Consider the following 18,226-nt stretch of genomic DNA (forward strand, 5'->3'; position numbering starts at 1 on the left):
TGGACAAAAAAATGAAGCAATCCAAAGTAAAAAGAATGTTTGGCACACCGACTGGCAGCAATTCAACACAAACTTAAATGTCTTCGTGATGGACATTTACAGTATATTTCCCCTTTTTTCTGGGTTAATCCCTTACAAGTTAAAGTGTCTGATAAAGGTTTTACAACATACGCCAGGAGGGGTCTAATGTCATTTCATCAAACGTCTGTTCCAGGAGGCAGAGCTCTTTGACACGATGTCTGTTACTCAACATTCTGCGATTCACGCCAAGTAGCTTAAGATAAAAGAAGCCGTTAGTCCGACAAACTCACTGGTGTTTTGATCGCTTAGCAGCCGAGCATGTGGGCATTAAAGACCTTGTACAGACATCTGTCTGGCTTTCTGATGTTTGATCCAAAACATCCTGATCTAAGAGGTTTTTTCCCTCTCTCTCGCTCTTTAATGCCTAAATTTGGAGCCGAGGAATATGTTCCCAGAGTTACAGAAAAAAACAAGAAATTAAATCTGTTGAAACGGAGAAAAGCACTTTTTACTGGCTCGTCATCCGCAGCCTGTTTGCGACCACGCGGCTTTGAAAAGATGAAAGCGCAACACAGACTCGTTCTCTCATCCCACACTCATCCTCCAGTGTGTGCAGAAGCACATTCACCCTTTTCTGCTCTCTCCAGTGGTTGCGGAGCTTGTCATCCAGCCGTCGAGCGGCGGAGGCCCACTGTGCCGCCATCCTTCGTATGCGTCTCTTCATGAAGCTCAGTGACTCCTTCCCGGTGCCCACCTGCTCCAGCAGAGCCCCGATGTCACACTGGAGCACAGCCTGGATGACAGAAGTCAAAGTCACTGGAGAGAATCAGAAACGCAGAGAACTTCTGACGTGTTCTTTTCACGAGCCAGTGCTGAATTTATTTTGTGTAGACCTTGTACAGACATTCTACGCAAGCAAATACAAAGAAACAGGTATTTATGAATCTGAATATCAGGAGATTGGAGGTGGGATGCTGACAAAGTGTAGCCCTTCATTAGAGGAGACAGTATGTAGCACAGAGCGCCTGTCATATCCTGTTATCTGTTGGAGCCCCGGGGCTCGGCCTCTCAGACAGGTTGCCTGAGGGATTCCTGGATCATCCTCAAAAATAGTCTGCTCTCATTTTACACCTCCTCGTCCGCCCACTATAATCACTGCATCGCATCCCAGTAACAGCGTGCGAGTATTAATCAATGGAGTAACTGCAGAAGGGAGCACAGAGGACTTAGCAATGTACAGAAGAGAAAACATAAAACGCCATAAAAGAGGCGGAGGTTCTCTCAAAGACAAAATCAATATGCAGAGCCGAGCTGTTCTCTCCCAACGCAGGTGAATTATCGCCCTGAAGAGCGAGTTGTGTGCGGCACGGCAAAATGCAGAGTACTCAAGGGAAGCCCTGGGATTAGTGTCAGCGAATGCAGGCAATTAGAGCAGAGGTTAGAACTGCAGAGTGAAATCACACCAGGGCCCGTCCTGCAGGCTGTACTTTACTCTGGGGAGAAGGAGGGGATGGGGGGGGGGGGAACAGTGGGACAGACCTTGAGGACTGATTGTAAGCAGCACAATGCATCATGTGTCGATGCCGAAAATAAAAAGTAAATGATGCAGAAAGGCAACCGGCAATGAAAAGTGGGAATGACAGCCAGCGCCCCGTGAGAGACGGTGTGCAGTAGGCTGTTCATATTCTCCCAGGAGCTTTGGATCACAAAATGAAGCAATAAATGCTCTGCTTGAACTTGGGGAATAAGTTAAAAAGCATTCTGGAGCATCAGAGTCAAGCCGCTAAAGCTACAGCAGCAGTGTTTAAACAGCACCTTGGTGTTAATCGTTTTTATTCCTCATTCTAAATTATCAATTGACTTTGAACAATTTAGTCAATTCAGTTACGAATGTATGTCAGGTTCCTTGTCACTGCAAGATGAAGGACACCGTTGTTTGCATGTGAAGAGTGCACACGTCCACGTGCCTCCTCAGTTGGCTCTGCTGTCGTCTTTTCACTCCCGGCTGACATTTTTAGTTCCATGTTTTTCCCGAAGGATCTTCTCCTCGACCTGAACAGGTGTGAAACTAACCAGCCGACAAGCTCGTGTCCCTCATTGACCTAAAGTCTCTGCAGTAATAATTGCACCTTTACATGAAACTGTTGCCCTGTGTTCTGTTCCTATTTCTCCCCTTCAGCGAGCTGAATGATAGCTGAATGACGAGGAGACGTTGTGTTACCTGTTTCTTGGGCGGAGGCTTCAAGGTGGGTGTGGCAGTCTGGTTCCTCCAGGCCAGCGGGGGGCAGAACCACTCCACCTCGCTCAGGTAGGCCAGGAAGGAGCAGTCTGAGCCGTCCACGCCATAAAAGGCATAGCAAGGGTCCGAGGTCCAACGAGCCCGCATCCACTGGAAGACAAGAACCCAAACTCTTGTCTCTCTAAAATACTATCGCTCACAATGTGGATGTCAGCAAACCCTGACATTTGACAAAAGGCTGCTTTGAAATGCATCCCTTGTGTCCGCTTACATGAACCTTTGATGCTCTGTGGTCAAGTCCCCCAAATAATTGGTATTTGAAGTCAGTTTAAAAGTTTTCATGGCTTCCCGCTCACAGGTGGAGTCAATAAAAACAGCACGACGAGGTCATCCAGCGCGGTAGGGGGATAAAGATGTGAGACGGGGGGGGGGGGGGGGGGGTCAACTCATTTTCTGTGCAACTCATGCACTGTAGACTGCAAAGAGTGGACATCCAAGGGAAGGAAGCAGGCAGGGTACTTAAACTGTGCAGCCGGCTCCCCCTCCAGGGTATAGAGGTGCTTCTGTTTTTTTGCTGACGGAACAGAAAGCCATTTTCTGTTCATCAAACGCCTGAAAACTGTGAGGTTGAAGTAAAGCAGGTGGCTTTTACCGTCCACACAAACTAGAACCGTTTCAAATGAGTGTGTGCGCATCATGCATTCACACATTCATAGGGTGAGGGACTGACTGGCATATTTATGGAGGCATACTTCATGCATAAACATGACTGTGATATGAGAACCAACAGCGGTTTTTAGCTCAGCTCTATATTTAACAGAAGGCGCATATTTTTCACACTTTTCTTCTTTGATATCCACACGTTAAGAGTAAGAAGCACACTTTGGACATGCTTTATTGTTTATGCTTATATTGTACACACTGCTGTGGCTACAGCTGCTGGCTGTAATTCATACAATGTATGTAGAGTATAAGCAGTGTGTTTATAAAACCATATTTAGTTTTATTCTTTTCTATGTTGTTCTTTTTCTTGTCGCTCAGACAAGCTGTTCTCCACAAAGGAGCCTTTATACGTCCTCTTGTCTTATTATACGAAAGATGAGTCCCCAGTGAAGGACAATGAGATATTCGCTCTCTGTGTGAAATAGTTTGGACTGAAGTGAGAGACAGTGTGAATACTTACATCCATCTTGCTGGGGCAGTCTGGATAACGGGGATCTTTAGGAGTCTCACATTGTCCTAACGTTCCTTCCCTGACTGCGTGGAGAACAGACAAGCACAGAGTATTTATCAAAGCCTACACACACACACACACACACACACACACACACGCACACACACACACACACACACGCTCCAACAAAAAGACCACACACACCACACACACTAGACACCGGCACAAATCAACAAAAAGGCTGCATTGCTTTCTGTCTTTCTGTTCAGTTTCAGTGCACAAACACAAAAGTCAAGCACAAAGAGGAAGGTGATAAAAACAAGCTGGCAAGAAACATACAAAAACATCTGCAGTGTTTTTTCGTTCAAAGCATCAATTTTTCATTCCATTATCTCGAACTTCTGTCAAGATATTAGATTCGATGCAAGGTTTTAATTTGTGAATGCATCACCGAGCTCCATAGAATGTATAATTACCACGATGCCTTGGACCTCTCGAGACTGAACAGCGCTCATTTTGATCAAACATGGATTAACAGTGCTTCTCCTGGCCTTTACCTCTGTTTGTCTTTTGCATTACAGCCACATATCCTCCAGCCTCTGGGATGAACAGAGATCAATGAGAGAGTAGAGATAGCAAACAAGCTCCTGTAAAAGCTTGGCATCCCCCTGCTGAATGGCCAAGTCTCTGTTCCACCTCACTCACCGGATTTACTATACATAGACTACACCCCCCCCCCCCACCACGTCTTCTTTGTTCCCTTTCCTTCTCATCTTCCCTGTCTCTTTCTGCTGCTGTCACTGCCTCTCCTCTCCTCTCCTCTCCTCTCCTCCCCTCTCCTTCTCCTTCCCCTCTCCTCTCCTCTCCTTCTCCTTCCCCTCTCTTCCCCTCTCCTCTCCTCTCCTTCCCCTCTCTTCCCCTCTCCTCTCCTCTCCTTCTCCTTCTCCTCTCCTCTCCTCTCCTTCTCCTCTCCTCTCCTCTCCTTTCCTGTCTTTCTTCTCCTCGAAGCCCGGCTCTAGCGAGTCTAATTAAAGGAGCAGTTGCAGCTCCTCCGCCAGCATCCTGCCAAGTCGTCGAAGAGCACAATCGCAGACAAATAATTGCCAGCCATTCTGTCTGATTACCATGATGACGGCAGAACTCTCAGGATGAGAAAGCGCTGTTGCCTGCTGCTGTCAAAACATAAGCCTCATTTAAATGATATCAGACATTATGACAACAGGAGAATTATCGGATACATATTAATGAGCGAGCGAGAGCAAATAGCTTTCAGTCATGAAGTGCAATGTAGCGGATACAGGAGGGGAATTGAATCGTGAATTAAATCGTGCTGTCCGATTTCTTTTCCGCGCCCCAATAAAGAAATTGAGAGTGGAGGCTAATAAAGAAAGCCGACAGGCCCAGATCCCATTAACGAGGCAGTAATTCATCATCGTGATTTAAACATCCTGTAGGCGTGTTGTTATGATGCGGCAGCAACAATGGAGCACCGTGCTGCTCCTGCTCCCTGACACAAACGGTGGCTTGCCGTTTGAACGGGTAACGTGCCGTGAATAAGGTCCGTCAGCTTCTATATGATCAACCAGCGAGTGCACATGTGAGACATATATCATGCATTCAAGTGTCGGGCAGGATCAAGGCTTGACGGTCGGGCTTTACGTGGGCAGGAGGGCAAAAGTGTCTTCAGATTGGATGGATTTGAAATGAACAGGGGGGGGGGTTAGAGCTCTATTTGGTATTCTCCAGCTGTGCGAGTGTGTGTTTTGAGTCGTACCTCTGCTGCTGGCCATGCTGCGCTGTAGGATCTGCTCCACCCTCACTGCCATGTCAGACATGTTCTGGGCTATGGCCTGAATCCGCTCCACGAGCCCGATAGGCTGGATCCTGATCACACACACGTCACAAACACACAAAGAGAACGAGGATATCGAAAATGATTCCACAACAAACTATCTTGTTATAACCTGAATTATCTTTAACCTGCAAGTCTCTTTTATCGCTCCCTTTTATTCCGCTGTATTTGTTGTTTTCCCACTGACGCTAATTCTCTCGAACTTGAGGCTTGAAATCGGAAAAAGCTTTTAAAACACTGACAGATGATTCATTCGTTAAGATAGAAAAGGTAACTTGGCGTATTAAAGCGGGTCCCTGGGAGGGATGAAAACAAGAAGACAATTAGGTTGTTAGCAAATGTGTTTTAAAGCACTGGACCTCTGTGACCTGGAAGCTGGTGGCAAAACAACCAGGAAGCAACATTCACAACGCAAAAGAGAAGTCATCTCACCAGATCTTATCTTTCCGCCGAACAAATGAAACTTCAAAAGAAAGAGCTTTCAAGACTCTTCGCATTTGCTGCAACGCCGTAGGAATGCACTGCAACACCTTCATTCATGCGTAATGGATTCATGCAATGAATTATTAAATGTTCTCGAGAACAACCTCAGAGAAGTAAAATCTTTTTCCTGTCGGTGTCCGAAAGGAAAAGATTAAAATAGTTAGAAAAGTCCGGTCGACATGTCAGACATCTGCTTTGTGTGCAGCGGTGTGAGGTCGGTGCAACTCTTCATGGCGCTGTAGAGACTGAACCATGACTGTCAGTTCACTGCCATAGAAGATAAGAAAAGCAGAAAATGTTCACATGTAAGAACCTGTGTTCTGCCAGTTTAGCCTGAAATATTAATTGAAAGACTCATCTGTTGTACAACTCCACAATAATTCATTAATTGACAAATTGTTGTAGCTCCAGCCACAAATAACAATTATTGTGACGATCCATCGATCTGTCAATTATTTGAGGAAAACATTTCAAATGACTTGTTTCGTCTCACATACGTCCAAAGCTCAAAAGTTGATCAATTCATTTACAAACAGAAGTAATCAGCAGATGTTTCTCATTTTTACTTCATGAATAATTACTAAAATTGCCGGCAATAAATTTTCCGCCAGTTGACTAATTAATCAATCAACTTATTGTTTCAGCACCACAAACAGTGTTATAAACTGCTGTACAATCCTGCAGCGGTATCTTTTGTACATGTATACAAACACATACCTTTTCAATGGTGTTATTTTACATGTCATATTGTAATCTAGAGTTGGGGTACTTTTAATGTTTGGAGAGAAAGTGATGATCTGTATGCATACACACTTGCTAGTTGAACTCTGCATAATAACTTAGTCACTGGTGAAACCCATTCAGAGTCCTTCTCAGTGAGATCCTCGTCTCTGCACAACTAAACAACATCCAGAGAACCAAGAGAAAAGTCCATCTTCACCTCAAATCTTTGCACTGCAACACTTCATTCATCATCATCATCATCATCATCATGGAACTGCTGTATCGCTGCCTTGTTTGACATGAAACCAAACACGCAAGTGAATTATTTTAATGAGCTCTCTTGCTATGTAGTCGCGTTTCTGGAAATTACACAAGTCATTAAAGAGCTCTGAACATGGAAACTCAAGAAACTCACAGGAACTAACGGAACAGTGGTTCTGAGAGCAAGCAGCGAAAACTCGGATGCATTTCTGCGAGTGTGGCAGGGTGAAGCAATCTACCGTGCTCATGTGCATGACTTAACATCATAACCGAAACCGCAATTTCATTTTTCCATGTGGTGCCCAGGAGGCAAGTGGCAGCCAAACCTTCTCATCTATACTTTAGACGAGCAGGTCAGCACAAATGAATTGCCAATTACACACACAAGAGTAAAGGACACACACACACACACACACACACACACACACACGGCTATCAGCTGTTGAAGACCAAGAGGACCACCTAATCACTGTTTTAACGACATACCAGGTGGGCAAAGTTGTTCCTGCCTTAAGCTCTCACAGTAATCTCCAGGATCACCCCCTGACCTGAAGCCATGCAGAGTTTTTTAATCATCGGAGGTAAAAAAAAACGAAGCGAGCATGAGATGCATCTTCACCACCAAGTCAGTTTTACAACCGTTTGGCCTTTTGTCACTGTAACATTCTCCAGTTCAGTCCCTGAGAGGCCAATTAAACGATTGTAAAGACAATATGACTGAGTGAATCCACGGGGCATTTTGTCGACAAAATTTTATTCTGTGTAATATTAGACTGCCGATTCAAATAAATGCAGTGTTTTTGGCACATATTTCCCCCGGGGCTGTTGAAAAAGCAGGTCAGGTGAGGCGCCGCACCTCTTCTGTCATTGTTCATCAGTCGGTGTCAACAGCAGTTACACCGCGGCCAGACACATTGTAACCTTCATGTCTTATTACAATGTCTTTCAAGTTATTATCTGAGGTGGCTTCATTACTGTGTGTGTGAGGCGGTGCTGCCTCCACTGAAGGGCCTTTCGGGAGAGATACATTTCCCCGGCTGTGAGGCAGCGGGGAGGTGATGTCCAGCAGCGAAACCAACAGCAAAGGCAGAAAGCAGGAGGGAGCTTCCTCCCCTCAAACCCAGAGCAGGTGTGGGTATATGAGGAAAGGTCTGTTGCCAAGGCAACCGCAGAGCACACACACACACACACACACACACACACAAACTCAGCATTGGCAGCTTCAACTTGACCAGCAAGACCCCTGCACTTATATATATGTATATATATATATATATATATATATATATATATATATATATATATATACGAACACGAACAATCCCATCTGCACGAAGCACAGTACCAGGATATTCAGTCGGCATCAGCAGATGGAGTTTTCACAGTTGTCATGGAATCATAAATGTTAAAACTTTCATCTTTCTAAGCATCGTATACGTGCAATACAACCAGGCAAAGTCTGCCGATGAAGATCATGTGATTCGATCGAACAGTTACAGAATGGACTTTGAAGCAACACTGTTGGTGGAGGGATTTTACTTCGCGGCCGCCTCAAGTGGGGCCTGAGGTTCACGATCCCATTTCCTCTAAACACACCCGACCCTCACTCCTTTCCTCTAGCTCCTGAAAAACGCTTTTTTTTTGGCAGAGATGAGCTGAAACAGTGCAGTGCTATTACTCGTAAAGAATGAGAAGAACGTGGTCCTTTCTGTCTCCAGCTATTCACTAATAATCGTGCCGGTAATGTGCAGCCTACCTCGGAAACACACAGTGAACTAGGGCACCGTTGAAAATGAGCATTCTCCCTTTAATGTGTTTTCCGAGGTTTTAAAGAAAACAAATGAAGGAATGAGATGAATCGATTATCGACCAGTCGTTCGTTGCAGCGCTGCAGAAACCAAGATGCTGTACCTGTCCAGGGCCGAGCTGAGCTCGTCTATCCTGTGGGTGTCTGTGGTGTTGCCCAGCTTAGACAGAGCGTCCATCCTCTTCATAATGACCTCCAGCATGTCACTGATTTTCCTCAGCACCCCACGAGATTCATGTCCACCGAGCACTGAAAAACACACAGACAGATAGTGTGAGACAACTATTACTGAAGTAAATCACAGAGATGCGGGAGAGATGGAAAGGCAGTCTAGAGAAAAGGAGAAAGGGATAAATAAATAAAAAGTAATGCTCGGCTACAGAGTGTCTACGTTTGGCTTTATATTTGTAGAAAACAACAAGGAACACGACAAACTTCTTCTCAGATACGATATATTTCTCTTCTTTGATTTGATTTAGTGTCCCAGCAGTTTAAATCCATCAATTGAACACAGATTCACTCGTCGTCACACTTTAAATCTATCCACTCTCTGTTCCATTTTACTGATTACTTTAAAACATCACTGAGTTTCTACTTTCTTTTGTGCTTCTTTACTAAAGCAGCAGACTTTCCAGCGAAATACAGGAACAGGCGAATTAGTCGGACAGTATTGGACTCGTCTTCCCGCTCGGTTCAAATCATTCACGACCCGACAGGCGGTAAAACAGAATGATGCCGTTCGTGAACACCGAGTCAATTAAAGAGCCTGCAGCTACAGGCAATAAGGTCAAAGCAGGTCTCCAGACTGCATCGCTTGTGAGACGAGCTCCTGATCCTCAACCGCTTTCTTGATCACATTTAAGCTCTACGCCGAATACCGGGAGTAATTATTGACGCAGTTCAATTAAAATCACCAAAGGGTTCATGTGCTCTGAAGAAAAGACAATTCTAAGCATCAAAGTCATTTTTGATGAAGAAAATCCAAAGAAACCGGATGAATAATGGCACTCTTGGGACTTGGGAGTGAATCATGTGTTGGTTTGAACCAGAGAAAATATACTGCCGGCCAGCAACAGCCTGGTAATGTTCTCGGAGGCTGCGAGTGAAAATAAAGCCTCACCTCTCAGTGTTCCCTCATCAATTGCATTAGGCTTTAGAAACCGCAATGTGTGCAGACTCCCTTCTGCTGTCAGAGTTCATTCGTCACTGCCCGAGCCAAAGTCACCTTTCTCTGAAAAGAGATTGTATTCCATCACCAGTAAATACAATAAAGGGCCGAGAGGAAAAAACACCCACATCTATTGGTCTGTGCCCATGTGTGTGTGTGTGTCTGTTGTTGAGATTTTAAAAAGGAAGAGAAGCACTCACATCACATCACAAACAAGAATTACAAAAAAAAAGCTGCAGTCCAGAGCATCCCTAAATCTCTTCTCTTAATTCTGCCTCGTTCGTCGTTGGCGTAGCACCGTTTCAGTCACTTCTAGAATATCTCCGAACAAACTGGCCTGAAGACGTCTCGCTTTGACTCATTCAGCAGTTAGACAACACTCCACAGACCTAAAGAGACTTAAGGAATTCCCATTCAGATTCGCAGCAGTTTAACAATACACTTTAAAAGAAGAACGACACAGGATAGGAAAGGAGATGAGATTTAGGAGGTAGTAACGCACTGCAGGGTAATACACTACTATATTGTCCAAGTGAACACACGCCGCCAACTGTCGGAAACCTGTTGCACGGAACTGCGACACCAAACTTTGAGCACCAAAATGACCAAAACAATATCGTGATGGTTGTTATTGTGCATTCAGTTGTGTGGACTCAGACTCCTGGCTGAGTTCAGAGGATCCTCTATCGGCTCCAGCGTACTAAACCTAAACACTGAACTCACATTTCTTCACAGTAATGCTCCTCGCACACATTGTGCCTGTAAATCACCATTACCGAGCCCTAACAGCCTTCCTACGCAGCGCTTGTTTTTTTTTTTTTTTTAGAACTGAGCCTTATATATGTTGGCAATCAACTGTTCCTCCGACTGCTTGTTTCCCTTCGTGATTCCTGCTGCCTCTTGGGAAACATTGGCTCATGTGTTTTATTTTCCAACGCACAGTCTGGCAGGCTCACAGTGGCGGAGCAGGAACTGATGGTATCAACGTGCTGACGTAGAGCCTCCTCGATGTCATTCCTCGTCTGCTGCTTAGTAAAGGGCCGATTTAGCAGCAGCTAATCTCCTTTAACGACTCAATTTCGGAAGTGCCACAGCACAATCGATATCATGAACAAATTCCAATTAGATCGCCATTTGTACTGCGGCCTGCTGCGTGCACTGCGAAACGAGAGATGTTTTAGTGTAACAGGCTGCTATATAATCACAACTGAATGTTGCTGACAGGAATGAAGGATGTAAATAAATGTTGAATACGACTATAAGCAGGAGAGAATGTCCCTCACACACTATTCTAACCGTCAGCAACACTTGGTTGACCTCAAACCAGCTGTTTTTATTGACAGATTGAAAGATGCTCCCTTGCCTCTCTGATTTGTCCTCTCAGACCCCGACGTTCCCCATCACCTGATGCCCACATCGTCATAGCCAAAGCTCATCCGGCGGACAGGAAGAGAATGGCAATGAATGGGTTTGGGGAAGTGGCCGGAGGGAGGGACATAGAGCCAGAAAGTGACCATCTCAGCCTGAGAGTCTTGTTATCCTGCTGAGTTGTGCTCTGATCAACGACATTGCCTGTTCCGTCTGTGAGCCACGCATTTTAAGTCCTCACCCTGTTTTACTGAGCATTTTACTGACAGATTCGTGTTTTGTTCAGCTTCAAAGGGTCCCCGGAGAACATCTGCTTGCATACAAGTGTTACAGGTCCAAGTGAGCCAGTGAGCGGGGCAAGTGCTTTCATTGATCGGTCCGTCGACAGTTCATTCAGAATTCAAAGGTCTCTTTAAAAACAGCACAAAAGACGATCTTTGTGGACTATCTGGGGTTCGATATGTTTCATTGAAATCCCCGACCAAAGTCAGAAGTCCTTCCCTGGAGTTTATTTAGATGTAGCAGGGACACTTACCGTCATAGATTTATCGAAAACCACAAGTGAAATCATGTTTACGAGAAAGAGCGGCAGTGCATCTCACCACCGTGGCCCTCGTGCAGCGTGAGGATTTAGACGCTGCTTGACATTGTCTCAGAGGGAGACACAGTGTCTCACAACACTAGGATGATTCTGCCACCAGCAACTCCCACACACACACACACACACACACACACACACACACACACACACACACACACACACACACACACACACACACACACACAAGCACAGATTATTACGCACAGAAGCTTTCACTTGTGCAGACATTAGTGGTCAGAACCATCTCATATTTCACTGCAGAGACTCTGACCCAGGAGCGGAGGCAACTTGCAAAAAAGAAGCAATAAAGTTGCTGCAGTTCAACCAGTCTCACTTTCCTTCTACAGAAAGGTGAAATGAGCAACTTCGCCAAAAACAAAAAAAGCTCACATATTAAAATCTCCAACTGAAGACATCGTCTTTGTCTCATGTTGAGCAGAGGAGACACTTTGTCCGACCTCAACAGAAGCCAGTGAAATAGAAAGCTTCACAACAGCTCATATCACATTTTTATTGTGAAACGAATTCAAATGTCAAATGTAAACACAGCATATCTGCACGTAATGATTTATTCATCAATAATTGATTGTAGCTCTGTGTGTCATGTTTGATTCATTGTAAATAAATATTTCTCCTCCCCGTCAGCATAACTGAGGACCAAATGAATAAATCCTGTCATCCCCGCTGATAATGCATGCTGGCTGTTCCAGACCTCTCCGTCTCACCTGTCACCGGGACGCATTCACGTATTCCCTCCTGACGTGCACTCTTACACATGCACAGACGTCCTCTCGCTCCCAATTCAAACATTCATTCCAGAAAAGGCTGAATGAGATTGAGTTTTTTGTTCTATTCTTGGTGGAATGCGGGCCACTGACATCCAGACGCCATTAGAGCAGAATCACTTATCCTCTGGGCAGCTCCAGCCTCTTATTGCACCTGACAGCCTGGAAACGGGAAAACCACCTGCACCTTCTTTTTAACATGGCTCTCTATCGCTTTAATTAAAAGCTGAATCTGTCTCTTTCCTCAGTTATGTCCTCTGCCCCCCCCCCCCATTCATTTGGTGTTTGATAAAAGCAGACCTTAGAAGGTGAGGAAAGGCTGACTCAGAGACAGAGCGGAGGTTGGTTTTATTCTCTTTTATGTTCCCCCTGCTCAGATTGTGTGGCACCATAAAAATGAACATTTGCATCAACATATTTCCTGTTTTCACACCGACAATTCTTGCATTAATGCAAACGCAGCCACAAGAATAGAGAATGCTACCTGAACCCAGTCTGGGAGTGAACATCCTGACCCAGTTTGCAGCTGACGATGCCTGATCAACAGTACACATACGCTCCAAAAGAGGCTGAAATAAAGCTGCATACCAAACTCACTTTCAGACAATATGAAACAATGACAGAGCACAGGGTGTTTTCAATGAGTTGCACTTTTGTTTGTGCAACAATGACTTTGAAAAAGACTGTTGTGTCTGTGTGCGTGCTGCATGTTCACGTGACGTGCACGCACTTCATGACCACACTCACATAAAAGTAATAACGTTGCAGCATCTAATTTACAGAAACAATCACAACTGCAGTACTGCATTTCCCCCAAGAGACAGTTTAATCGAATGAGGTGAACACTACAAACAAATGTGTGTGTATTGTTTCAATCCTATCTAAGACCAATGAGCATTCTAAATACATTAGAATAATCTGTTTAAAATGAGTCTATTGTAAAGCCAAACAATAACACCAAGAGCCAAAAAAACATGTTGTGGATGATGCTTTGAATACCACAAAGCCGTGAACAATAAAAAGCAATCTGAGACACAGAAAACATGTTTGCAGTTGGATCTGGAAACTGCCCATTTTGGGCAAAAACAGTCAGTAAACGCTGTGTTGTTGCACCTTCCTCACAATCAAAGAGACAATCACTGGTCTCTCCACCTGGCGACAGGAAAGAGTGAACAGCAGTCATCTTCCATTCACACGTCTGTCTTTCTCTGTCAAACACAGAGCCAGGCAGTCAGCTGGACAATTCATCGGCACTTCTTAACTACTGGTGAAGTAGCATCAGTAGAAAAGATCAGTTTGTTGTATTCATAACATCGACACTCACTTCTATCTCCAGCAGATTACTACTTATCCCATTTTTCATTGAAACCAAGCGATGAAGTTCACAGCTTTGACAGACCTATGGCGCACCCTTACAAGGAGCGGTGTCAGGAAAGACTCGTTTGGACTCATTTCCATGCACCACGCAGAGACAGGACTGCTGAGCCATGACATAAAAAGAAGGTCCTGTCACAGTCTGCGAAAGGATCGCAGAGAGCAGGATACTGAACACGACGCTGCTTCCACACCTGATGCTCCGCTACGTGACTCCGTGATGGATTAAAACGTTGTGGGAAAAGGCAGAGATTCAGTCGTCCAGCCACAAAAATGTGCAGATTTGATGATAAATGAAGGTGCGAATGAGAGCGTACAAATACGAGGGTGTGGCTAAAGACAGAAGAAAGCATCCGCTTCTGTTGATTGGTGCAAGACTCTGTTTGCATTCGGCAAAATGTGTTTTTCCATCGCTAAAGGGGACGGTGGATAAACAAAAAGCTCAGGTAATGGAGCTTACAAGTAGGAATATAGAAGGCATTAGCATCTGAACCATTTAGTCCTGGGACGCGAGAACCGGATAGCGTCCGAAGCCTATTCCTCCCTTTGTGGCACAGCTGCAGTGAGACCTGTGGTAAGAGGACACTGTGAAGGTGGTCTTCAAAGAGCTTATTAGAAAGCTGCAGTAGACCTCTGGAGCCTTTAAGATATCGAGGATCAAACGCTTCCCGCTTTCATGCTTCCTACTCTGGTAAACCCCCCCCCCTCCTCCTTTTTTCATTTTCTCCACCTCATTAGCTTCCTGTACCTTCAAAAGCAAGGGGTGAAGGAAATGCACGCACTTTAAAACTGGATTAGTAACTTGGTATCCAAATGCAAATGGTATTCTGGGTCTCTGGCTCCGGGGTGTCAAAGAGTGCAACACTACTTCATACGTAGCACACAAACATATAGAAATGCAGAAAATAGCACGTTTCTGTCGGAGCAAACCTGAAAAGCAGGTGAAAGATTCTTTGTGCAGCTTCGGGAAGATTTTTGACAAAAATAACACCAAAACATGTGTCGACTGAGGTGGAGAGGAACATCAAAGAGAAAGAGAAAGAGGGCGGCAGAGAGAGAGGAGAGAGAGACAATAATTACGTATGTTTCTTCACACCTTTTGCTCTTCAGGCAATTCACAAGACGAGCAATAAAAAGGTAGTGGGTTCTCTCAGCACAGACCGGCCATTTCGTTTACCCTGTCAAACACACACACACACACACACACACACACACACACACACACACACACACACACACACACACACACACACACACACACACACACACACACACACACACACGTTGAGTGGCAACATGGCTGCAGGTGTAGGTGTGCGTATGTTTCCTGTAGCTCTTTACGGTGCTCAGCGTCTGGGTGGCTGTAAGTGTTGTCAAGTTGCTGCTCTACTGAACAGTTCTTCCCGGCTCATTCATTACGCAAACTCCCCGTGCCGCCAATCCCCAAACCCAAAACATTCACATGTACACAAACACACGCAGGTGAGGCTTTACATAGCTGGGCTCCTCTGCCTGGTTTGCGGTGAGGCAGTGTTTAATGAGTTTGAGGCCCAATGCCTTCCCGTGACTGCGGCCTGTGAGTGGTTAATTAATCAGACAGCTCTCCTGTCGCCCCCCCCCCCCGCTCTCTTTCTCTTTCCTGAATCAGCCCTGCATATAATATTTATTAAACGCATGATAGCCTTGAAATCGTCTGCGGTGAGGACACCTGATGCACCTCCATACACCATCGCCTTCATTAATACAAGACTCACACTGACTTGCCAGAGGAAGTGCTCCAACTCTGAGCCAATATTTTAATATTGCAATCATTAAAGTCAGTCAGTCAAACATATTTCAACACTTGGCATCTCGCACAACAAGCCACCACGGCGCCACATGCTGCTCACCGATTGGCCCAAACGGTTGGACTGTATTACTCGAGAGGGATGAAATGATGAGCATCGCCTCATTTGCATCGCTTCTTCCCGTGCCAGCTGGTATCCGTCACAGAGGATGACTCGCAGTGTCAACACCGCGCCAGGCGGCAATTAAAAAGGTGAGAGACAAAAGTCCAAAAAGCTAACACCGGCTCTCCCTCTCGCTAGTGCTGTGGTTCATATGCAGAGGCACAGAGCGCAAACACAGAGAACGTGCTGAGAAAGATCACACGTTTCTCTCAGGGATGGCACGTGGAAATTATTTTGATTTTTGATTTTTTGATTTCTGCGAAGGCAAAGTAAGCTGCCGGCTTCATTGGAGTGGCCATTTGGTTATTATAAGATACGAGTTGTCTAAAGGAAGTTGTTAATCAGCTTTATATGACCAAAACATGATCACTCGTGCTTTGTGATACATGAAACATACAACTATCACGAAGAAACAACAGCACCATGTCTCATGACTACATCACATTCAATAGCTGTGGTGGTTCAGTCTTATCAACATATACTATTAACAGTTTTACTTTTTGTAATTTCATTTTTAAATCTTCAGGGTCATTCATGTTTGCAATAACTTCCTTTTGCTTCAGTGAGCTTACAGGACTAAAAGGACCCCTACAAAATAAATGTAATGTACACTCAGGGTCAACATCACATATGAAGATTCATAAAAGGGCAACATAAATCCTACCTCAGCAAGTAGAACTGCTGCAACTAAAATGAGTTAATGTGGGTCAGAACGAGGTTATGTGGGCTCTGAGCAAAGATGAAAGCAGGTGTGAAAGCAGAGTGAGCAGGTCTGTCAGCCCCCTGGCAGCAGTCACGGAAGCCCCACGGAACTCTCAGCGTGTTCCCGGCCTGTTCATTACCAGCGCTGGCGTGGCACAGCCGCTGTGTAGTCAGAGGCGACCAAGCAGCACTGACTCGCAACTGCAGGCTTACCTTCAGCTCGCACCGTGAAGGGGGAATCTCCGGATCTCTTGGCCGAGAACTGGCCCCCGAGAGAGGTCATTAGAAAGCACAGGCTGAAGAAGCCGATCCCCACCACGAAGATCCTGCAGGAGACACGGGGGTGATCAAGTGACACGAGAGCAGGACGAGGTTACAAGCTCAGGAGAACAAGAGTTCAGAGGACAGATACTGACAAGAGAGTAGAAGAAGAAAAGACAAGACGTGTGCAAGAGAGTTCACGTCAACAAAGGGTTGGCCATATCGCCCAGCCCCACATCAACATGAGCTCTATGAGACAACATCACTTTAAGCCCTTTGTCCGGCTTCATGGAGCGAGGACATCATTTTGTAAAGCTCATTTACCAATCAACCCACAGAAAAGCATTGTGTACTCGCTTGAGTGTGTCATCTGAAATGAACCATGACATGGGTGGGTTTTCTGCATCACTATATGCTCAGTGAGCTAACATCCAAAATAAAAGCATTAGCTCACGGGCGGATGGCTGCATTTTGGAGACAAAACAGCGAACGCGCAGCAAACATGTGTGAAGTCCTGAAGCTTTGACAATAAATGCTTTGGACCGATGAGCTGAAAACTGGCTCGTCTGGCATTCTCCAGTGGTCGTGCTGAGAAAACAATCCTTTTTAAAGAGGGGAACTGCAGGGCAGATTGTCACACCACAGCTTGCTTTCTGGAATCTTTGTCAAGCGGAAAACCGTCAGAGAGGCCGCAGTCACTCAGCAAGAGTGTGTGAGAGTGTCGTATCACTATCCAATTGTGAAGTGGTGAAAAAAATGGGATTTGATGTTCAGGGAAGCATGCTGTGTGGGAAAAAACAAGTTGCATGTTGAAACAGCTCTGGAGCCATGGCAGAGAGCATAATGTGAGCACCTTTGTATTGACTCAGACAGCTGTAAAACATCTGGGAACTTTACTTCGGAAAGAGAGACTCCTCGTAGTGGCATGAACACCATCACTTCCATATTAATGCCAGTGAACCCTGGAGTTTGTGTACAACCTATCTCGTCAGATGTGTAAGTTTTAATGAGTTTACATCTGCTTGAGTTGCTTTCACTCCTCTCCAATGGCTCCAATGAACAGAAAAAAGAATGCCAATGGTTTGAACATGCAAGATTTGCTCTACTGCAAAAAAACAAAACAGCAGACATAAAAAAAAGCATACAATGATTGCATTTACATCGATTTTGAAGGTTGTCTGTATTTCTTTTAATTTCATAATTTTTAGTTTAATATTTCGGTTTTTTTCCATTTTATAAACATCAATTAATGTATAAAAACCAACCAGCGTGCATTATTTAACATGTGAGTAAACACAGTCCACACATCCACTCCAACATGTTCTCACCTGAACGGTTTGAAAGTGAGAAGACATCTTCTCACCATAATGGAAAGGTCGGTGCTGGTTGCAATCATTTCGCACACACGCAGAAAGCTCCGGGTCCTCTTGACATTGTGCGAGTCTGTGTGACAACCAG

General features: G+C 45.0%; 1 protein-coding gene across 1 annotated transcript in view; it reads right to left on the reverse strand.

The window, feature by feature from the left end:
- The window catches only part of mgat5b (alpha-1,6-mannosylglycoprotein 6-beta-N-acetylglucosaminyltransferase B), a gene marked incomplete at its 3' end in the record, with an annotated part of 39,831 nt that extends 21,605 nt beyond the window's left edge, over nt 1-18,226 (reverse strand). Inside the window, exons 1-7 of the mRNA XM_079282082.1 lie at nt 18,097-18,226; nt 16,721-16,833; nt 8,665-8,809; nt 5,209-5,318; nt 3,444-3,517; nt 2,243-2,410; nt 650-814 (exon numbers count right to left, since the gene is read on the reverse strand). Coding sequence (XP_079138208.1) covers nt 650-814; nt 2,243-2,410; nt 3,444-3,517; nt 5,209-5,318; nt 8,665-8,809; nt 16,721-16,833; nt 18,097-18,164 — 843 coding nt within the window. The 5' untranslated portion in view covers nt 18,165-18,226. The remainder of the gene's footprint in view (nt 1-649; nt 815-2,242; nt 2,411-3,443; nt 3,518-5,208; nt 5,319-8,664; nt 8,810-16,720; nt 16,834-18,096) is intronic.

This window comes from Melanostigma gelatinosum (genome assembly GCF_949748355.1).
Source record: "Melanostigma gelatinosum genome assembly, chromosome: 13".
Classification (NCBI taxonomy): domain Eukaryota; kingdom Metazoa; phylum Chordata; class Actinopteri; order Perciformes; family Zoarcidae; genus Melanostigma; species Melanostigma gelatinosum.